Source organism: Myripristis murdjan, chromosome 20, assembly GCF_902150065.1.
Source record: "Myripristis murdjan chromosome 20, fMyrMur1.1, whole genome shotgun sequence".
NCBI lineage: Eukaryota > Metazoa > Chordata > Actinopteri > Holocentriformes > Holocentridae > Myripristis > Myripristis murdjan.
In genome coordinates, this window is record NC_043999.1 from 20,233,737 (window position 1) to 20,258,081 (window position 24,345).

A 24,345-nucleotide genomic window follows, 5' to 3' on the forward strand; every position below is an offset into this window, starting at 1 on the left:
CACATGCTGTAATTGCATTGTGTTGCCATCCATCAAACATTTCAAAAATAATTTAAAATAGAAAGTATTCTCTTTGGCTCCATCTTAGGCCTACCCTATCCGCACAAACTGGGGAAAAAATGACATGTTGGCATGTGCAGGTTATGTTTACAGAATTTCAAAATTTATTTGGTCAATAATGTCTTTGCATAATTTTTTAAAGATATATATCAATGGATTAATTAAGTGTATTCAGTGTATTTTGTGTATTCTTGGTGTATTTTAGTGTTGTTGTTGTTGTTGTTGTTGTTGTTTACAATAAGAGCAAATGTTCATATACTAGAAAATTTGGGCTATGAATGATAACACTGAATGGATTGGGGCGTCTTACTAAGTTCATGCAAATAAATAAAACCGGCTCAGTTCACAATTAACTACTCCACCCTGATTTGTCTACGGTACGGACTGACAGCGCTCCCCAACTCTCTAATCCAATGAGCGAAGAGCGAGGGCGGGCGCGTGTGCAGTGTAATCAGTCCTCGGATCAACGCGCGAGAGTGTGTACGTTGTCATGTGCGCTCCCCTACACCGACTGTAAACCACAGCGGTGAAAGGTTTTACTTTTTCCTCCAGAAAGAGCACGGCAAGCGGGGAGAAGAGCGAGTGATATGAGCGAAAGGTTTGTGGTTGTCCCGGTTGACCAGGGAGGTGGGGTCGTCGGGGATGAGGAGCACTCGGACGCGGTTGTCGTTGAAGCCGCACCGCACACCGGTGGCAGCGAGGGGGTCGGGCCGGGGAGCGACTTGGTACCCGAGAGCCAGCAGGACCCCAACGCCGTGGTGCCTATCCTGGAGTACAGCAGGGAGCCCAACAGATATGGTAAGGCAGCTGTCCGCTTCTTCAAAACCCGTGGCCCACTTCTTATCATGTATCTTCCAGAGGATTATCCATGGCATTTCACTTGGGCTCTGTTTATGGTCGAGCAGTTAACGTTATGTAATGATGCCGGGGTGTCAATTTGCCAAACACGAAGCTATGGCAAACTTTCTGCACATATCACCAAAACTGAAAAATTATTATTTAGCAGTGCGGCTGACTTACCACTGACAAGATCTTATTGTTTGGTCAGGTTGCTAAATTATCAGACGTTGGTCACCAAACTATCAGTTTAGAGGGAACTTTTGACTCAGTCCCTGTGCAAATTAACGACTGTTACAAACGAAGGGTTAGCTTAATCCCTTTTCAAATTTCCGGTTACAGTTAATGTTGTTTAAGGACAGTAAAGGAAAACAGTTAAGTTAGGTCTTGATTGCTTCCCTGATGTGGGTCTTTACATATGGCTTATAAAGAAGCTTATCAACACTTATGTTTTATCTTTCCTCTAAATAAAAAGAATACAGCAAAGATAAAAAATTTGGCAAAGTCCACACTTTGCCATGCCCAATAGAAGCCCACTGAATGAAGGAGTGGTCCGTAATGAACTCCATGTACTTTTCCTGTGCAGCCTTGAAAGCATCTCACCATTAACTCCTCTATTCCCAAAGGGAATGTAAGTTTTGCTGTGATGTTCTCATATTGAGTAAAGCCATTCTTTGCAGGCAGTGCCATATAAAGTCTCTCAAACTGAAAAACCATGTGGCGGCAGTCTTTTTTCCCTATGCAGTGTTTAACCTCTTGGTTACAAACATAGATTCAATGTGCTACTATAGCAACAGGTTGAGGGGGAGAAGGTGCTAGAATAAATGCAAGGCACATTGGCCAGACAAGCATGTCAATTTACATTGTACTGAATGGCCTTGTGCATGAACCATCTGTTCCAACAATCTGTCCATTGTGTATTGATTGGTGATGGTGAGAACACAGATTTTCTCAAACTGGTTGGCAGCCACAATGGGCCACAGGTGGAAATTTCCTATGGGACCTGTTGTTGCAACTGGATTATAATTTTCCCAAAGATTTCATCAGGACCACAACAGCAGGTAAATGACAGGAAGACAGTCACTAGAAATAAATAGTTGTGTGTCCCCGAGGTGTGGTAAACTGTGAAAATTTGAAAAAAACAAACTGCTGATTGCTTATTGATTATGATACTGGGTGAGTAATGAGCCGGTTGCTGGCCCAGCCAAAGCCCTTGATAGCAATTTTGTATACTGAGGTGCATCAGCTGATGTGGAGTACCTGTCCCATTCATTAGCTATACCTTTGCCTCGCTATAGTCTTAGAACGCCAGTGTGTCATGCTTTGATTTTAGATTTGCTTTGATTTCTGACATTCATGGCTTTTGATAATGCATTTTGGTAGCATGGGAAATTCTCAGATACGAATGCCCTATTTTATTTTTCAAAGTAGACTTTTCCTTTAAAAATTAAAACATCTCAGTTTGGGCATGCTAAACCTCCAGCAGCCATGATTGTCCCAGTTCTTCTCTCCATTGTTTCCTAATGTCAGTCAGTGGGGTGGAAGGTGTGTGTAATTGGTAGTTAACTCAACTTGGAGCTACAGAGCCTTGAAAACACTCTTCCACATGATTTCCTCAGCTGATTTTATAAGTGCAGGTTGGTACTTGTCTGTTCAGTTTTAGTGCTTTGAGTGTTTTTTTTTTTTTTATTTTTTTTTTTTTATTTTAAGTTGAATGAAGTTACCTAGAGGCAGATGAATGTGTGCATGTGGGTGTGCATGCCCATGTGCACGGGGGGCGTGTGCGCAGCCTTGGGGCTTGTCATGGTTTTGCCCATGTATTTGTCTCTGCTTGATACTTGATATATTGTGTGTGAGCTTTCATCGGCAAACATTTTAATCCCCTAAGTATTTGTTACATGACTCCAAAGAATATACAGTTTATCCCTTCCATGGTGAGTCACACTACTGGCCAGGCCATCATGAAAGAGCATGCCGTTTTCAAACGATTACAGTTATGGCTGCTTTACTGTACTGATAGGTAAAATAAGATCAAAGCTAGGTGTTAAAAACATTGTTGTCTGGAATAAAAATAAGAGTAGTTTGCTGCATGTAAATGAAAGTAAAACACAACATATGTGAAATGTTTTTAGGTTCTGATTTTTAATTACGTGCACAATGATCAAGAAAATTAATATTGGGTTCAGAATGTTTGCTTTTGCTGAATGCTGTGAGCAGCATGTCGTTGTTTTGTAGATGTACTTGACTGGCCTTCATGAGCACCTGTTGTTCTCAGAGGAAGTGCCAGGGTTACCGGCACTATCAATATGCGATGTATTGAAAAACTAAATTTGAAACAGAATTTATAATTCATTGTTTCCATTTTACAATACCTGTTGCATACATGCAGAACAACATTTGTGAACGTCCAGCATTATACATTGTGCTTGGAAAAATATGCTACCTTTTCTAGAGGGAACAGTAACAAAATAATAAAACTATAACTGAGATGGAAAAAACAAAGCTAAACGTAAAGTAAAACATAAACCCGACTATAACTGTCACACGCACTTTGAAAACTAAATAAAATGAAACTATAATGATCCTGAGAAGTCTAAGGAGATGACCATCAGCCAGTCATTTATCACCACAGTATCCAGGTTTGGTTGTTGGCTGTGTCTTAAAAAAAAAAAAAAAAAAACACGCACACACACACACACACACACACACACACCACTGTACCCTTGTTATCTACGCTAAACTATTTATCTGAGCTTCCAGTTTCCTCAGTTCCTTCCTCTGCTGCAGTCATGATATTGTAATCACCACATGACTGATAGCAGGATACCAACTTGATTTTTTTGTAATGTATTTACTGATAGGGTAGTGGATGTTGCAGCTGCCATATTAAACTCATGGATGTTTAAGGGCACAGTACCCGTAACAGATAATGAATGAATATTATCTTAATATGAAAGGATGGGCAGCCATTTCCTGGTACATAGGTACAGTCCTTTATCTTATCCTGTAACTAAGAGCAGCTGTGCCTGGCAGAAATTTGGCGAGAAAGGAGAAAGGTAAGTCTCTTTCTCAACTTATAATGGCTGCCTTCTCTACCAGCTCAAGCTATCAAGAGCCCTGTTAGTGTGGCTCAAATTGACAACATGTAGGGGAAACTGAACTGGTTTTACCTTTTATTTTTGCCAGTGTCATGTACCATTATGCCTAGAAGGAGTATTTCCTGACATAAGCCAAATCTCTGACAGGCGTCCCACTGGGTATGTAGAGTTTGGTCTCTTAGAGAAGACTATTGATTAGAGTGTACCATGGATGCTAGTGTATGACTCATTAGACACTTTCCCACTTCACCAGAGTTGCTAAGTGGAAATTATTCTCCCTTTTGGCAGACCCAGTGTTTTGAGCTCAAAAGCACTGAGAGGTTGTATCTCTCTCTGGGCATCAAGGTGCAAAATCAGAGGCAGAAGTGTTGTTTTGGGGAACTTAAGTAATGCAGATAAGGAGGAGCCAATTATTAGCCTTTTGTGGTTGTGTAGAAATGGAAACCAGATTATTAACAAGAGCAAATATTCTTATCTGAAAGATAATGGCCTTTTAGGTTCACTGCTTTGCCCTGCTCTTAAAGCCTTTCCAGTCACCCGTCAATGTACCTTTTCATCGTGCATTCTGTTCCATGCCAGTCTGCATTTCAAGTCAAGAGAGAGCTGTGTGGAAAGTGAGACATTGTGAATCTATGAATATTGTAACAATGAATAATGTATATTTTGTTGGATTGTGTACATTGTGTCTAATATTTTGTCTCTTACAATATACTTTTTTTGAAGACATTTTGAACATGAAGAGTTTGTTTAGATGGGAAATATCTGCTCCCCTCACACACGTAAAGCTGATTTAGTTTACACTGGGATCTGTGACAGCTGACACATGCAGTGAAAAGTAGATGTGGCTCAATGCGACGTGACCATACAAATTCATCGATTGACAATCTGTTTATCCCAGGCAGTTCTTTAGGGCTAGGTTTTGTTGAAAATTTTTCAAAGCCGCTACCAATACCTTTGATAATGGTTCCCAGACAACTGTTTTTGATACCAATTTTATAAAATAGTTCGATAAAATCAATGTCAGGTATTGAAATTTGGTACCGAATGACATTTGGTACCAAATTTCGGTATCACAACGGTCAGTGCCATAAAAGTGTCTAAGTTTGGCACCTTCTTGGTATATTTGGTGTTGCGTAAAAATGTCAATGAATGTCAAAAATGTCAACAAATGAGTGTCACTGCTAAAGCTTCTTGCAGAACAGTATTGGCTTTCTCTTTGCTGCTCACATGCACTTCCCATACACTTAATGTGGCTCAGGCACTTTGTCAATAGCACATGCTTCCTCAGTCTAATGTTCTTATAATGGAATTGTCTATGATTTCCTTGCGTAAAAATTATAAATTGACTTCTAATGGTAGCCATATCACTTAAATGGCTGTGATACATTAGTCTTTCTGGGAATGCACTTGATTGACTTTAAGAACTCGTTTGTCTGTATTGCTGCTGCTCTCTTCTTTGCTTTTGTCTTGGTGGAGAAACAGTTTGGAAACTTTGTTTTAGGGAAGTGGCAAAAATGAAGTCATTATGAGTAAGAATGCATTTGATGATGCTGTTTTAAATAATTTAAACTTAAATCATAGCATCTGAAATAGTGATTTTAGCGTTTCACAAAAATGACTTAACAGCATCAATATGGTCACTATACAAAACTCTGCCACCAAAGGCTATTGTCCCCAATGATGGTTCCCAATGTTTGTGATATATATTTCTGATATCCCATATCAGATTTTTAAAATAAAAAATTCTCTTCTCTTCTCGTTTCTTCTCGTCTCTTCTCTTGCCAAAAAGCCAGGATAGGGCCTCAAATTGTTTAAATTACATCAAGTATTGCTGTGCATAGACCATCTGCTAGAATGACGTCAAGCTCCTTGTGTCTCTTAAAGGTTAATAGGTGTGTGTGGTTGTATGATGCGTGTCTTCACTGCTCTACTGCTCTTTACTGCTTTCCCTCAAGAATAGATGACCTGGGAAATGGTCTTGTGTAGGATGTTTGAGAAAAAAGGAAAATGTTTAAGGTCATGCTTGAGGTAAGAGCTATAGTGGGGTTAGAAATTTATTGAAATTTCATTGGGCTAAGGATTTCAGTAAGGTATGTAATGGTTATTGTTAGCAAAAGAATGAAAAGCAGTAGACTGTCCTCACAAGTGTAAGATTATTTTGGCATGCATGTGTGCATTCATTTTTATATGTGTCTGCACCTTGGATATCATGTGCTGCCCTCTGCTTTATTTGGAGCCCACCAGTCAGCACGAGGACAACAACTGGGCCCTGGCATCCACTCTCTGTGCTGCTGCTCCTGTGTGGCCTCCCAGCCTGCCACCTCCCCTGCCATGCCTGTGTTGGATGTTTGTTCCACATGCTCCCTGTTTATATGCAACACTCCTGAGAAAGGGAGTGTCTCTTGCTAGTGGAACTGAATAGTTTTCAGCCAACTTTCCACCTTTTTTGAAAATACACTCACTTACAGATTTTAGTCCAGTCTTCAAAGTTCTCTTTTCACCAAGTGTTAGTCTGGAATCCATGCTTTATTTTCAAACACCAGCACTGACAGCAGGTCTTATTTGTGTAATGGTGAGATATAACAACAGATATAGAAACAGGCTTGCCATTTGTTCATGGTTGACGCCCTGGAGGCAGGCTAAAGCAGTGTGACACAGAAGAGACCAGTATAATGGACCTGACTTCCTGTCCATACCTCTTGTAGTCATAGGTACATTACAGGGCAGCCTGTGTTAATCGTGGATGCCACAGTGCCTGAGGTCAGACTGATAATGGTAGGGGCAATTTTCCAGCACATGCTGCTGAATAAATGTTTTGGGAAAAAACGACACAGCATGTTTTTCCCCTGTAGGTTGTCTCGATTTTTAAAACCTCTGTGTTGGTAGTCTTGGGGTTTTCCACTGCTTGGTCAGCAGCACGTGTAAGACTAAGTAAGGCATTTACTATGAGTCACTTTGGCAATTTTTTCCTCTGTTATTGCAATTAACACTGTTGTTGGACCGAATGAAGCCAAATGAGCCTTACTAAATCCACTTCATCACTGATAAGGAGTAGGTACATGTGAGGGGGAAAAGACCAGTAGATACAGTAGGGGTTCCTTGGTGGTGCTGTCAGTGGGTATCAGGTGTCAGAAATGTGCAGAGAGATGTATCGTGTGAGTATCATGTTCTGCCTGTCTCTATGAATGAAGAGCCTAAGGATAACCTCCCCAACCCCGCCCCTGTCACAAGCAGCCAAATGGCTGCAGTGCAGTCAAGACATCAGAGCTCAAACAGAGACTCCGGAGGGTCCTACCATTTTCAGATTCTCTTACAGCTTGTGCTGAACTGCCAGCCCAAATAGCAACTGAGATGAGAGAGCTGACTTAACACTTAACACTTAACAGTCATTTTTTTCCCTCAACACTGGTGCCATTAAATGGTAAAATTCAAAGGCCACTTACTAGTCAAGTGCATACAAGAACAGAGCTGCAACAATGGCTGGTTAAAAAAAAACACACACACACACACACACACACACAATTTACCTTACTAGATGTTGGTATTGATTTCCAGCTGTTATCTTCTCTGGCAAATGAAAAACACACACCTGTTTTTTTTTTTTTTTTTTGTGATTGCATATCATGTTTACCTACTTTACTAAGCGATGTGCATCCGATTTCCATATCATGCCTTGCCCCATTTTCTGTCTCAGGTAAATATTCCCACAAGTGTAATCAGGAAAGAATGCATGTGCCATTATTTTCCCAGAAGCATTTTATAACCCACATCATCTCATTTGATTGAGTCCATGTGAAATAAAGCTTTAATGCTTATTTATTTAAGATTGGATTGTTGATCTTGGCATCTAGATTGAAAGGTGAGATTGAAAAGAGACTGAAGGGTTTGGGGAAAGAGGTGCCACAACATAACAGGATGATGTATGTAGGGAAGCAAAAATGTTATACTATTACAATGTTGCCCCATTGCTAAAAATCATTTACAGAGGATCATCATCTTGCTCACTTAGTAAACATCTGTTGGGGTCAGTGTATAAAATACATACTACACTGCACATATACTTTTATTGTAATATAAGCATCAACATAAATAGTTATGTGTATATTTGGTTTTATGTCAAATTATAGGAGCACTGGTCACAAGACAAATGAGAACTCATTTGAAATTGGACCCCAAACCAAAATGCAAAATGAAAACCAAAAAAAAAAAAAAAACATTAAAAAAATCACCTGAAAATATGCAAGGGAAACGCTGTCTCCTACAAAAGAGAAGAAAGTGTCACCTGAGCCTGTTGTGTCAAACACGGTGCTTAATGGATGACTGGCAGGCCAAGTGTGCTGTCATCTGAGAAAGTTGAGGAGTGGCTCTCCATGTGTGAAATAAAGGCGTCAGGCATGCAGAAAGTGGCAGTTCCTTTAAGCTAAGATGTTACCTTGGGTTACCTTGACTTTGCAGAATTAGTGATTGCACTGTCAATTATAGTGTGACTTTCTACATTATGAGCATCACAGCTTGAATTCATATAGATTTGGCACAGCCATTGATCTGATATCAAGTGGTCAGTGGATGCTTTCCCAGAGTCACTGACTGTGCGAGCGGGTGTTGGATTGAAAGATGGATGGTATATCTATATATTACTGAAAATCCTTACTCACAGCCTGTTCTCTGTGTGCTCTACTCACTCCGACTTAGATCCCATTTCAACATGGGGCAATTTTTTAAATGTTTTGTTTAAAGACCAATAAACAAATGTCATGGAAATGTTTTGGCGAGAAAGCACAATTCAGTCACCATTTCATAGTTAGACACCAGGAAAGTCTGACTAGTAAAGGTGATTTAATACAGTGGCTAGAATTGTTTTTCCCTCACTTGCACTGGAGTCAGTGCCTATGAAAAATGACCTTTCCATTTGCCTGTTTAGACTTTTTTCCTCATGCTAATATTACATGGGTTACTATAACAGCTACAAACCCTTTGATTTGGCATTTGATTGATTAATCTTTTTCCTAAACAGCCTAGTTATCAACCTATATACAAACCTACATTTTCCCTACATTTTGTATTTCAACCTGTGGACAGCGTTTTGTAACCTTGTGTTTCCTCATATGATCAGATGGGGGCAGCAGAGAGTCATAATTAATCCTCAGCCCTCTGCTCTGAGGTAAGACCAGACAAACGGAAGGCCAGTGTGTACTAGAACATTTTGTCATCAGCCCATCGTAGGATAAGTTGTTGTAGAAGTGTAAATCTGATCTGTTTTCCTTTCAAACTGCTGACAAACTGCAGTGGAGATTTTACTCAGGGATTATTTACTGCAACAACAATTCTACCTCTGTTTTTCTTTTTTGCATTTCAAAGAATAAAAGAACCTTTTCTTTTCTGGTTCAAACTGGACAGTTAGCAGATACCAAAATAAGTTTTCAGTTAATTTGTTTTCTTAAGATTATCTTAAGGCATTCTTAAAAACATAAATTAAATCATAAGAGACTGCATGATGGAGTAGGTAAGAAGGAAACCCTTCAATTCAGAAGTCTAGGTTCAAGTTTCGATGTTTGCATCTACTTTGCTGAAGTGTCTTTTAGCAAGACATCTTCCTGAACAGCCACAGCCACTGTTTTGTAATTGACCATGACCAACGTCAGAATTCATGGTTATTGCTGTTGAGGGAAAATGAAAAGATGCTCTCTTTCAGGGATAATCTAAAATCAGAAAAAGGGACGTTTGCATTATCACATTGGTCTGGTAAGAGTGATAGGAAAGATTAGACAGAAAGAAATGAAGGATGTGAGAAAAGTCATGATTCACTGATTCACATACAATTATACATGATGCTGTATAGCCTGTTGAGCCACAAGATCTTTTTCTTGTGATTTCATCTTACAGTCATGTCATAACAATAATGTATTATTTTCCAGCCTAGTCAATGAGTACCCCAAGCTAAATTGACAAGTGTTGCCTACACATCTAAGTCAGTGTTAGGTGCCATGCATACATCAAACAAGGATTATCAAGAGAAATCTGCAAATGGACATGAAGGGACTGCAAAGAAAACACTGGGATTTCCATCTTAGTGTTTTGAAAGGATTGAAGCGTACATAAGAGAGAACTGAGCTCCCAGCTGCCAAAAACCATGGTTGCTGCCCTTGGGCTGTTCTTGGTGTACCTGTTACAAATCCCATCTCCTCACATTTTCCCCTGGGGGATCAATCAATACACACTATTCTGGGACTTGAAATCTTAGACTCTTTTGCTGGGAATGGGCAGACAGTACTGCCAACTGTTGGTGAAGACATCTTAAGACAGAGAGACATTTTGTTGAGATGTACTGAGTCATGGCTGGTGGCTGAGTAGGAGGCATCACGCATGATGATGGTAACAAAGCAGTTGGGTTGGTTTTGTACCTCGTGCTGGAGTTGTGGTGCCTCCCTCTGTATCCATGCAGTGGTGTTTACTTGGTTCTTTTTCATTCATGGTTCATTTAGAAATGTAACTTCATTACATTTAAGTGTCCATGGCTCATTTTAGTCCAGCAGGTTGTTGTTCCAGTGCCTTAACTGGAGTCCATTTAGGAGAACCGATTTTACTGCAGATTGAGTTAACAAACATGACCTTAAACTCACAATATCAAAGAAAAGAAGCTCTGTTTGTGTGTGTGTGTGTGTGTGTGTGTGTGTGTGTGTGTGTGTGTGTGTGTGTGTGTGTGTGTGTGTGTGTGTGTGTGTGTGTGTGTGTGTGTGTGTGTGTGTGTGTGTGTGTGTGTGTGTGTGTGCACGCGCATCTGTGGTTGGTTATAACTTGACCCGCCTCTGACCTCCTTCTGTAGAGATAATCTGTAGGAAATCAATGTAGTCAATAAATAGCAAGGCACTGACAACTAAGCATACATGGTGACCTTTTACTCTTAACAGTGACCTAAAAATGTGTGTGGCCATGCTGACTATTTATGTTGTAGTATAGGTAACCAAGGATATTGCTAACACTGTTTGCACATTGTCAAAGTGTAAACAATATTGGTCATTTTTTTAGTCTGATTAACTTAGGTTCCCCAGAAAAACAACATTGTTCACTTATAGATGCTTGTGGACACGTGCATCCATGCACATCAAGATTATGACATGCCTTATTGCAGCCCGTGCCAGTGACGTGTTAATTGTACACAGTCATGTAAAGCATGGAGTTGAGCTAGAGAGATTATTTTACAAAGGCATGCAGTTGCATTTTGACCTGTATTGATTCTGTGGTGTCAGGCAGTCTTGGCCTTTGTCTCTGTTATAAATATTAAAGTTGTGTGGCTATGCGAACTCTAAAATTGTGATTCATGGCAGTGTATCGTTCCTTGACGTTTCGCCATCTTTAGTGTTTCAAAATTTCCCATTTGTAAACTAACAAAGTGTGCCACTTTTATAACTAACCATGTCTGGTGGCACTGTTGTGTTTTGATGACTTGACATTGGGTGGAGTGACCTGGTCTCTCCTGCATAAAATAGTCCCTTGGCAAACATTTGCTTTGTGCATTATCATGTTTTGGTTATATGTTGTGCAATCTTTAGTACTTCTGCTTGATTTGCAAAATGGTTTGTTGCAGTCTCAAATGTGGATCAGTTGTAGTAAATGGGCCAAACATTCAAAATCACTGGTTTTGGTTTTTTGGTAGACGTGATGGATACTAAATCAACTGTTAATTTTTTAGATTCCAGATCCCAGTGCAGACACAGCCAAGGATGTACATACCCTTGCTGTGTTTAATAAAGAATTCGGCTTAGTGAGTTGGATTCCCTCACAGGAGGCCTCTTGAATCCTCAGTAAGACACAGTGAACACGAGCCAGATCAGTCTCCTGGGAAAAATGCGTCTTTGAGCAGAAGAGGCTTTGCGTGGCAGTTGGTGTTGAATCATTTTATATCTTGTATTGCTTTCATTAACTGTGCTCTGAGAGGACTTCTCACATAACTGTGTTGCTAAATGTACTGTATACAAGTTGCTCTGACAGATGAGATAAGATATACTTGATTGTATCCGGGTGCAAATTTGTGTTAAACACCGCACTGCCACATGCTGTAGAGCATGAGGCTGAGTTAATTAAACCTGTTTACTTCCTACATAAAGCCTGCTATTTTTTCCTTTTGACATGTCTCTGTGGTTTGTAGGGTGTATGAGACATACAATCAAATTGGGGGTTGATAGATCTATGTGAATCAATACACTATTGCCTATAAAGTGCACTGTACATAACACTTGGATACAGTTTACACCTGATTTTTGACCTACAGAGCATAGTCTCAGTGGTGAAGTTATAATATGTTTTAAGCAGAAGTAGCAATATTATAATGGAAAAATACTAGTAGCTGCAGCAAAATGTACTCAATGTGAACGTATTCACATTAACTACAGAGTGGTACATTTTTATTTTTTTGATGATGTAGGTCAGCTCTGTGCTCCATATACTGTTGGGTGGTTTATTTGCTAAAATTGTGTCACATTTTATGAGCTTATCGCATGTTTTGCATTTAAGCCATTATTCTGTAATGTAAATTGTAAGTATACAATACAAAATGTAGTGTAAAATGTTGCCTTATATAAAATCTCACAAAAGGAAGATACTCACATTAATTGTTAGTAGTTGAAAATATTTACGTGACTTTTTGTAAACATGCAATACTCTGCAGTATGCCATCTTTTCATAGTCTATACATAGTGGCAAAACAATATAGCAATTATCCTTGTGTTTTTGGCAGAGTCCTAGGGCACTCACTTAGCACTCACGCATCAAGAGCCTTGAGTGATGCTGGGACAACTGAATGTCTGTATTGATTCACACTGCACTGAGGAGCCCGTTGCTGCATATGAGAGTTGTTGATAGAGTGCCAAACCAAGCAACAATGCCATACTTGATAATGCTCTCGATTAAGGCATGATAAAGTAGCAGCATTATCTTTTTACAGGAGCTTTATTTTCTTTCGGATTATTATCCATGGGAGCAGTTGAACTCTTAAAAGTAGTGAACTTCCCTTTTGTTTTGTCTGGTGTTTAATTCACTTCCATAGACCCAACCTTTCCAGCTGTCTAACTGTTTGAGTACCTTCATGTCCGCAGACGTCTGGCTTAGATGTTTAAGGGAGGCCATCAAGGGGGGTATGCTTCATCTGAAATGTTTCCTGGCCAAGGCCTGTGACACCAAACAGTGAATACAAATGCATCCGAGTCAGGAACTCCCTCTTAACTACTGCATAGTGTGCCAGCTTGGATTACTGTTAGGCCGGCTCAGTCTTCTCATGAAACGAGCTCCTGCTACACATGAGTTAGAGTGCTCCAGAGAGGGAGTGTTTCCTGTAAGTTAGTCCAACTCTCTTACCGCCTGTCTCTCGCTTTCCTTTTCATTCTGTCTTACTTTCCCCTCCACCTCCTTCCTTCCCCTTTGCCTGCAGCCCCCACCCCTCTGTCGTATTATTGTATTGATCTTGTATGCAGATGTCGTCATGTCGAGGATCTTAAGGGGAGGGGTGGTGGGTGATTTGTTCTGGGTGGAGCTGAGATGTTCCAGAGGCCGAATGGGGATGTAGGACTGCAGTGTTACGAAAGAATTGGTTATCTGCTTCCACAGCTGCTCATGTGTAGGCTATGGCTTTGTCATCCACCAGCTTTTCCTCTTGCATTTTCCCTCACAGGGGTGTGATGGTCACTTGAATTTGCACTAGTTCTGATGCACCCTGGAAACAACTCTTGCTCAAATAGGTGCATAATGATTGTAGGTTAGCAAAAAGCAGCAGTGAAATTTAACATCCATAGTAATTGCGTGGTAGTTGCTGCTGCTCAATAGTGACTAGATGACTAGTATACATGAAATATGATGTAACACTGCCTTTATTGTCTCTTGTGGTTATTTGATAGACTAGACAGATTAAGTAACATTTGAGTCACTTATGAATGTTGCTAAGTGCTGCAGCCAGTATATAAATTCTCTCACATTTCTCACACTTCCAGTAACAATCTCCTGATCCTCAGGTGCCACATAGAGCATCTTTCCCGGTTTGTGTTGCCAACACTGCCTCTGGTTTCCTAGGTTGCTCTGCAGAGATAAGAGTGTGAATTTGACACTTTTATTGACTAACATTACTGTCCACACTATCTTACCCTCGCTTTCCCCTCCTCCTCTCTTTGAGAAGTTGGTGCTGGAGCATACGTTGATACAGAGATGTACAAGTGCAAGTTGTTTTAGATGTGTGTGTGTGTGTGTGTGTGTGTGTGTGTGTGTGTGTGTGTGGATTAACCCTTTATATGGTGTGTGTTTGGAAGACCAGCACATATGTCTGTAAACCAGCCTTTCCTGCCTCAGAGAGTGCACATGGGTTCAAATAACAGTCGATAGGAAGTGTGTGTGTGTGTGTGTGTGTGTGTGTGTGTGTGTGTGTGTGTGTGTGAGTGAGAAACACTCCTCCTTAGTGGAGCAGCTGTCGACTTCCTCCTCTGTGTGAGCAAAGCCTGACAGTGCTGGCTCTTTGTCGAGGAGTGTGTGTGTGTGAGAGAGAGAGTTCTAGAGAGAAAACTGCCCTCAGACACATAGAGAACATACATGCAGTCTCACACACACACACACACACACTCAGGCTAACCAACATACACATTATGGTTTCTGCAGTTGTATGTGTGTGTATGTGTGCTGCCCCTTTTGGGCGGGGCAGTCCTGCTCTTCCTTATTTGGAAAGTTGGAGGGAGGGGGAGGTTGTCACATGGGTATACAGCGGTCTCTCAGAGATAGGGGCAAAATTTGAGAAGTTAGACACAACGACAGCTCAAGAGCCAAAACTTCAACAGATTATTAAGTCACAGAAAAGGGACAAATAGCGGAGAAAGAAGGTAAGAGGAACAAGCAGCGGAGGGAGAAAGAGGAACAAGGGAGCAAAAGAACAGAGAAGACATTCACAGACAGAGAGAGAGAGAGAGAGCGAGAGAGAGAAAGCGAGTGAGCTGAAAGAGAGATAAGAGTGAGGCACACAGGAGGGATTGAGAGGAAGCACATGGTGTGAAAATGCCCACCAACTTCACGGTGGTCCCAGTGAAGGACAACAGGAGAAAGACAAAAGAGAGCAATGAGGAAGAGGAGGATGTGGATGACAACAATGTGCTGAGAGAGGAGGATGAGGGCGCCCCAGGTAAGAATTAGGAGTATTATTTATTTTTTTTATGCCTTTGGGTGGGTGGAGGTTAAGTGCAAATGAGACTAATCAGACCATTTTAAACTCAACATTGTTGTACTTGTGCAATTTTTACTGTTCCTGTTCCTCAGCAAGTCGGCAAGAAAGACTAGATCATTCTAGAGTCGCACCCAACTTTTACAGTTTTAGACATTTTTCTATCAGAAGAAGAGATGGAGAGTTGGCTGTGGAAAGTTTCAGAGTTTGCCAACAGCATCCAAGACAAGCTGATAATTTGGCTTTATTGCATTGGGTTGCTTTTGCCTATATTTGTAAGAGATTTTTTTTGTCTATTTGTGGGTTGTGTGTGGGAGGATAATGCATGGAGGAGATGGTGGATAGTTGGTTTTCCAGCATAACTTGCGTGAGATGAGGGTTTCCCTCACACGCAGGCAGTTTGTCATGGTTTTGTCTATTTTAGGCTTTTCTTCCTTTGTCTTTTGTCTCTTTCCTATTTCACTTTGTTTTATCTGTGTACACCACACAGCCACCACTTTATTTCTTATTGATGTCATTGTTTCCTTTTGTGCCTGTCCTCCCTCTGACTCAACATTTTATTTTTTTCAGTTTTCACTGTATATTTGTATTCTTTTCTACTCTGTCATTTCTATTCTATTCTAATCTGTTCTGTTCTATTCACTCTCCATGTCCATTGTTTCCATATATTGTAGAGGCTTCCCAAACAAATTGAGTCTTGCAGTAACAAACATAGGAGCAGCACATAGACTCTAATTAGGAAATCCGTATCTTTCCAATCTGTTAACAGCTGTCTGTGTTGATTACCACCGTCATGCTACTTCCATCATGACTCAACCTCAAAAGACTCAGTAAAGAACTGCAGGGGTTAAGGGGTGCACAATACCTGGGCTTGGACATGACACGTTTTTTGCACCTTAACCATTACATAGAAAAGACATAAGCGATGCATAAGCATTAATGGGACATGGGAGGTGGTGTTGACAGATGTGATAGTTGCCATGCTAATGGCTGTTTAACAGGGGTATTGCCCAGGTTAAAGTTAAGTATGTTGATGGTTCTGTGGTCTTGGACAGTCCAATCTCCTCCTGTCAGGCATTGCAAAACCAGTTGATTCTAAGAGACTTGCACTCATTGCACTCATTCAGTTTATATACCTATTTTTGTCACTGGAGGTCTAAAAAAGTTTTTACTGTAAAGCTTCAAGCCGGTGTACAGCCAGAACAGGCCTGCTGTATTTGAGAGGTGAAATGTAGTTAAGAGATTTCCACTTACCATGGAGAGGTGGTGGAGTGCATCTTTAACAAACTTCTTTCTAACACTCCATCTCCTGCCAACCTATTGTTAGTGTAGTTGCCGTTTTTACAGCGCTCCACACAGCTGTGAGCGAATCAGGTCCCAGCATTTAATTTCTGCTGTTGAGCTGCAATTACTGCTGCACGCTGGGTAAAATTTTACAGACTGTGGGAGAGAGAATGGCTTCTTATTATGATGGTTATGCAAGAAATCCTCCTGCGGCGTGCTTTGGTTTCCCCTGTGCATGTTTGTGCGCGTGCAACCATATGTCTCTTTTTTTAATAGCATTGCTGCTTTATTATATGGCATACAGTGGAGAGTGACAGGGAGGACAGAAGGGAGGTCACAAACTGGATTTGAGACCACAAAGTTGTGTGGCATGGGACTTGGCTTGCAGAATCATCAGGACCACACGCATCGGTCTTGTTTTGTTTGCATGGAAGCCAAAGTCTGTTATGCGGATGGTAAGTGTAATGTCTGTGACCTGGTTACCAACAGGCAACCGAGGGCCCCAAAAACCCCAGCAGAGCATATAGATAAATTTGTTGAGTGACTGATTACAGTGTTTTTGGATGAGCTAAAGGTAGAGTTTATAAACCCCGCTGAATTAAAAATCTTTAATAAATGCTGTATTTTGAATAGATGACAATACTTGTTCTACAAATCTGGAACAGTTGCTACTTGACATAAGTCACTCTTGAGAGTTGATTGTCAGTTTGGAATTGATATGAAAAACTGCTGTGATATTAGACACAGTATAACTGGGATTTCACAGCAAATTCAAACATCAGCCAATCATGCCAGAGGACTGGTTACACTAAGAAGTGCACTCAACACTCTTCATATTGCCTTATAGTATGTTTTTGCCTGACCCATCTGACAGGACGGGCTCTTAAAAGAGAAATACACAATGAACTGGTCAAGTGATGACAGCGAGCAGGACAGTGGGGACATTGTGCTTTTGTGTGATACATTGAGGAGGCTGCTGGATAGCATAAGTGCTGTTGGCTGAGTTTGTTGAACAGGGAGGAGGCAGTCAGATAGCAGTCAACATTATTGATCACCTCACTGGCTGGCTTCCCGTTGGCTCTGTGGGGGGAGGGGAGACCCCACCCTCCTTGCAGTCAGTCAGTTAACCAGTTCACAACAATCAGAATCTCCCTGCTCTGCATCAGATCTTCTTTCCCTTTGTTTTTCCTTTGTCCTATTCTCTTTTTCTTTTTCTATTCCCATTCCCCATTCTCATTTTTGTTCTCTTCTAACAAATAAAGCATAGTGTAGGTGTTACAGGTAGATGCTGTGTAAATGTTTCCACCCCAAGTGGCATGCTGTGTTGCCATGGAAGACTGACTCAGTATGTAACCGTTGAAAGCAGAGTAGATGATTTTAAACCACCTCCCTTTGGATGTTTTTTGTGTCTCTCACTCTTATAAAGTTGCTGAAATAGTTTGTTAATGCAAGCAGATTAAGATTAGTCTTTTAGGCTTAGTCTTAGTCTAAGCTACAGACTTGTCAGGAATGCCAAAACCAAAGCTAAACTTAACTAATTTAAACAGATCAGAATGCCTGCCTACAACCCTAAGGGGATTTATTAGCTGGCCTGCAGTTGCCCCTGACTTACAACCTAAATGCAAGCCACTGGAACTTAAAAACAAAAAACGTCAATTGGTTGGGTGTTGACATGTAATAAAACTGTGGTATGCTTGTCCCTTTTTCCACTTTGCAGTCGACTTAATACAAACAGAATTCTACGTTGAATTGAGCAGAGGTATTTTGGGATATTTTGAAAGTTCACTGCACATCAGGTTCTGGTAGGGAAAAGTTGACTTGCCAGCAATGCTGCCATAGTGCCAATCTCTTTTACTGCCTCTTAACATAAATTTACTAATTCTTAACAGTGCACTCTGTCCGTGGAGATGTGTATGTGTTGAACCTGCAAACTACAACACAGGCTCACAGAATACAATAGAGATGTTCAAATTGGTTTAGTGATGATCTAAAAATACATGGTGAGGAATTTACAAGCGTTCTACCTCGTAATGTGTTTTGGACATGTGTGTTGAAATATGTTCTTGTTTTTGTTTTGTGTTTTTTTCCACCACTTTTGCCTATGAGTGTAGTTACACTGTTATTAAAAGAAAAGCGAGAGAGCTGGGATTGTCCTTTGCAAATTAAATTTCCTCCTTTGGGACACTTAGGTGTATAGTGTAAAGTGTATAGTGGACTTCATCTAGTTGAACTATTCTAAACCCTATTCTGTGTTTTTTGTACAGGTCTGATACTGCCAGTGTAGGTGCAGTATGTGCTGTGTTTTGTTATGTAATTGGGCTGAAAGTGGTCACTAAATCTAGATTTTGCCTGCAGTGCAAGTAACGATGACCTGTCCTATAATCCACTATGTCTTAAAAACCTTAAATCTTAGAAATCCCTTCTTCATTTAGTCTTGCTCCTTATTCTCTCAGTCATGATTTAATCACATTTAAATCAAAAAGGATCCTATGTATTTTCAGAACCCCTATCTCTTGCCATTTTGGTGGCTTGCCGAGCCCACTGAACCACACAAGGCCATGCCCTGTTCATAAAGCAGATGGGCATGATTTAGGCCTTATGCATTCAAAAGCACCACGTGATGACATCAGCGATGACCCACTAACAAAGAAATAGCTTGTTTACCAAGCTAACATGCATGATGTTCCTCAATATTTCTCCTCTTGCTATAAGATAAGGCCTTGTTTTAACTTATTTAGGCAAGAAACTTTAAAAACAGGTGATGGTGCTGAGTGCCTGGAGCAGCGTTCTCTCTGTCCTAGGCATGTGTTTCCTGTTTTCTTCCCAGACAGGTCTGGTTCTGTTTAAACCTATACTGCTGTCTGTCTGACTGCCAGTCTCTCTGTGTTTCTGTCTCTCTCTCTTTCTCTCCCTTCCCTGTTTTCCTTTTGTGTTTAACCCTGTGAGCACCAGATAGTACCAGCTGTACCTTAGAGGCAGCAGATGCAGCCCTAAGCAAGTTGTCACACATGAACAGATGTATAAATGCACAGTCTGGTATTATGGCTAGAAAAAAACATCTTATTTTTGTGTCAACCAAGTGATGGTGTGAAATTGTTTGTGTATTATCACTGCATGCGCACTGGGCATTTTTGTTTGAAGTTTGTGTGCCAGATTTTATTTTTGTTGTTGTTGTTGTTACCTTCCTGAGTTCAAAAATTGGATAAGACAACCTAAATCAATTTTTGAATGCATTCTTTACCTTTATGTGTTTCCGTAATAGTCTTGAAATGAGTAGTAGCCACCTCTAGCCTCGCAATTTTGTTGAATAGTAGAGAAAAACTATATTAAATCCCTGTTTCATTGATTTATAAGCCTGAGAGCAAATGTTGTGGGGCACAGGTTTTCCTCAGGGGTTAGCACAGAAGTGCCTGACAAAGGAGGGGTTAGGAAACTCTGGGTTAGGTTATTTAGATTGCAGTGTGTGTCCAGCCTGAACCAGCAGTGTTGCTTAACTCTCAGCAGTGTGTTTGTCTTGGCCACGTTTCTGGTCTCAGCTTGCTCCATCCGCAACACTGTAGGACACTGCCATTCAGCGTCTATACAGGGACCTAAAGGTGGGTCATAGAAATGGAAGCATACTAAATAAATTGTAAATTGAAATAATTCTGTGGAAATTGGTATCCTAATCTCCTGCCTGTACTCGAGATTGCCAGAGTCTTACAGAGTCTCCAAAGCTAAACTGATTAAAATTATAGTTTAGTAGGCATTTGCCCTAAAAATACCTACTAAATGGATTTCATTGAAAGTGCACATACTCATCCACACAAAAACAATACTCACACACGCAGGCACACTCATGCATTATAGGAATTCTAGCATAGGGATCGTCAAAGTGCACTTACTGTCCCTTATCTCAGTGATGTAATGTGTTATTGAGTGTTTTCAACTGAGGGAGGAATGGATGGAGAGAAGGGAAATGAAGGGAGGGAGGGGAGGGAGAGGCACTTTGGGAATGTAGAGAGTGAACAAAGACGGGAGGGGGCTGCTATTGAATATGATTTAATGTCCCAGAGGAAATGGTTTGGCAGAGTAACCTGATACACAGTAATCTACATGTATAGCTCAATTCTGTTATGAGAGCGCAGGGACAGAGAAATTTGGAACAGAGGTATGGTAGAGGGGAAACAGGAAGATGAGGGAAGTCACATATGCATTCCTTACATTTGTCCACTGCAGGAAATGGAACAGAAGACTAGTTGTGGAAACCTCATGAATAGTCTGTCTCTGTTTTTCTCCCCGCCTCTCCCATTAAGCCTCATGGATTTATTAAACCTAAATCTAGCCTACATATATTGAGTCTAGCCAAAGGCTGGAGCACATTTCCATGACAAATTTCAAAAGGTGAACTAAATGGCATGGAGACTTCTCAGTGACATTCTTCATTGGCCTTATTCAGTTGAACAAAACAAGGTACAAAACATTCCTTCAGTGTAGCTTGAGTCTGTGTAAATATACTGCAGAGCTTTCATCCAGACATACAGACACTCTCAGCTCCCCTTAGCTGTGGGAGAGCTACCTTCATAAATGTACCAGCTTTGTCAGAGATGATATTGTAGATTAATGATAGATTAATAGATGGAAAGAGAGAGGAGTGTAGAGTAGAAAAGAGAAGGAGCCAAATAGAAATTGTGACTCTCTGTGATTGGATGATTTAGACAGACCGGCCTGCCTCCTCTGACAACTACTTCCCATTTCCTGTCCAGTGATCCCCATCCCAAGCAACCCCTGTTCCCTGTGTGCAAGTCTCAATATGGTGTGTCTGATAAGCCCTCACCCCCTTAACACACAGACACACACAGACACACACAGACACACACACACACACACACACACACACAGACACACGCAAAACATTCTTCTGGCTTTCTCTAGCTATTTTTTCCATTTCCACTTCAATTTCTTTCTTCCTCTGTCAGCTGTAGTTTCTGTCTGAGTCACTTGGGGGTCACATGTCTTTCCTATAGATTAGGTTCATGGAAAATATACGCACATACACACACGCACACGCACGTGGGTGTACACATTGCATTATGTCTTGTATGAAATTTCCTCATCCTTTGCCTAATCTGACAAGCCTAACAAGTTAAACTTCTCTTAGCAGCAAGGAGCAACATGAATCATGTTTGTATTATGCTGAAAAACAAGTCTTCAGGACTTATTGATAGTAAACAACTTGATAGCAAACTGTTTACCTTCTCTTCATTGTGAGTGGAACAGGGCTGGATAATGCCAACAAATTTGAGTGTATTTTTTGTTGTAGAACCAACTTATGAGAACTAAACCAGTAAACATTAAAGCAGCTCTTTGTTAAAAGTGTGGTTAGGACCAGGCTTTTTTTTTTTTTACCATACCCTTGGCCACAGCTTCTACCATTAGCTATTAACAGTTGTACTCGCCAGGACTAATAGTGTCAGCTCAAAGGCACTGATGATCAGTTTCCATCATCACATACACACACAGACACACACACACACACACACAGTTGAGGTTTTGACATCAAATTGGTGGCACCAAGTAATGCAAGCCAGTAGCTTTTAGTTCAGAATGACTTCTGTCTAATGGAAGTGGATATATTGTCAATGTCTGGATAGGAAACCACTAAATTAAGTTTGTGTCTTTGCTAATTGTTTAACAGCTCCATCACTGGAATAGCCAGTAACTATGTCAGGTAGCTCTCTCTTATGCCTTATACACCAAGATGTATTGTAGATATCCCTGCCAGCATTCAAAACAGAGCCATGAGGCAAAAAATAGGGTGGTGGGACCTAAATGAATCCATGTGGCTGTTGAGTAGTAAAGCGACAGGAAACAGTCATCCAGCCAAAGGATGTAGGTTCATGCTCAATGTGGACAAACACCCACTCTGTAGTCATTAGTATGGTTGTGGGGTATTGCTCCTGTCCACCTCTTCATTTCAAGCACGTAGGCAGCCCAGATTTTAATGAACCTTTTAATAGATCCTGTTTTATTGTAACGTATTTCTCCAGAGGAAGAGAGGAAACCATTTAGCCATTAGGTGCTCTCGGACCAAATAGTTGGGTGGACTCCTGAGAGGAACTACCCACTGGGGAGCTCCCCCGATAACTACATACCTTCAAACGCTTTTTTATGTTTTGCATTCACACCAAAAATAGGAATCCTGAGGCTGTAAGCTGACAGTTAGCCGACAGAAAAGTTCAATCAAAGACATTATTAAAAGGGGTAGATTGGTGGCAACAAGATTGGTGGATGTGCTGGTGTCTCTGGGAGAAAGCGCTTCTCTGTCCGGTGGCTGGTGGCTGTTCATTGACCATGCGTTTGTCCTGTGAGCTGGAAAAATCCTTATGAGTTGTAGGCATCATTAATTGTGGCTTTTTATGCAATTAGGGCTACTGGACCAAATCATAGTGAAGTGTAATGCCAGCTTTATCAGCATTGCATCTTAAATAGTAAAGATGAGATAACAGAGGAGAGCTCCTCTAAAGTATGCAGCTGTTCCATTTGGTGTTCTGTGCACTAGTTCTCCCTTAATATACAGGATTATTAATGACCGTGTCCTAGGAGAGCTTTGGTCTTGTCACACAGAGTTTTGCACTCCTCAGACTCTTTTGACTTTTCTGCGATTAACAGACCTACAGTAAATTTCTGCATATACTTCTAACATTTGGGGTTTGTTTTAATTTGAAGGTGGTGTCAGATTGGTGGCTTTTACCACATATAACAATGCAGATAGTGACACAGAAAAGTATAGGCCTACTAAATTGTCAGTGATGTATTATCCTGGTAACTTTCTATCTCTCACTGCATGGTGTGTGATGAACTTCAGGCACCTTGCATGAACAAGTCAAAAACAAAAGATCAAAAGTAGTATTGAAAACATGACATGATCCAGGTCAGTTTAAAAGCTGATAAAAGGGGATTAGAGTGTGGATAAAAAGGTTCACAAGGTATTTTGTTGCCCTTAGTAATGGATTGACTGAACACTCCCCTCCATCCCTTATATTAAAAATGAACTGCTGTTGCCCTGAAACAACCCAACAATATACAGAAGTTCAGATATGAGCCAACACCTTGTTGGTTCATGTCCTTGTTGATTGCCTTGGCTGTGCAAGTTGGGAAGGGAACCTAGGAGGTTTTTGGAGGTGGACTGCTGGAGGTATTGTGATTCAGGATGCAGTCCTAGAAATTAGCCTGCCTATAGTTTATTTGGGGAAGAGTGTATGTTTATATATGTGGCTGGTATAGTAGATGGTATGTGCTTATAGCTGTTTGGTTCAAACGTGAGATAGTGACACCATCTGGTGGAGTGCAGATGTTCTTTTGTCCTCAGCCTTTTGTCAGGGTGTGTGTCTTTTTTTGTCTTTCTATTTTCTACCCAGATAATGGAAGTAGATTGTTGTTGTTGTTTTTACATTAATGGAAATTAGTTTGGGAAACCAGCACAATTCGGTCACATACAACATAGCCTCTGCCCTCTAAGAGTCAGATGATTTTTTTCTATTGGTTTCACATGACCATGAGTCATATCAAGATTTTGTGTGTGTCATTGGAATATGTGGGAGAAATTACCAAACATAGTGGCACACAAGTTGTTATTTATGGTATTTGGTTCATCTGGTACAGATTACATATCAGGAAAACACATGACTCTAGGATAAAAAACCCATACATTCACACAGGTTTCTGTTCAATCCATGTTCAATCCTTATGATTAATTTTTAGCCTTTAAAATGTTTTTAACAACAGTACAATACTGTGAAAGTACACATCTGTGTGGTAATCCATTCCTTTTGTCTTGTACTGTTCAGCCCTAAATATGTAAGATTATAACAGATGGATTTGCATCTAACCTTCACT

At 40.6% G+C, this 24,345-nt stretch overlaps 1 protein-coding gene across 5 annotated transcripts in view; it reads left to right on the top strand.

Annotated features, from left to right (window-relative positions):
* Nucleotides 1–514: 514 nt before the first annotated feature.
* The window catches only part of slc12a7b (solute carrier family 12 member 7b), a 70,616-nt gene continuing 46,785 nt past the window's right edge, over nt 515–24,345 (top strand). For 4 of the 5 annotated variants that reach the window (XM_030079854.1, XM_030079855.1, XM_030079857.1 and 1 more), the window contains exon 1: nt 515–858. In XM_030079854.1, coding sequence (XP_029935714.1) covers nt 648–858 — 211 coding nt within the window. In that variant the 5' untranslated portion in view covers nt 515–647. Of the gene's footprint in view, nt 859–14,687; nt 15,145–24,345 lie in introns of those variants that run through there. The other variant, XM_030079856.1, reaches the window with a different exon arrangement.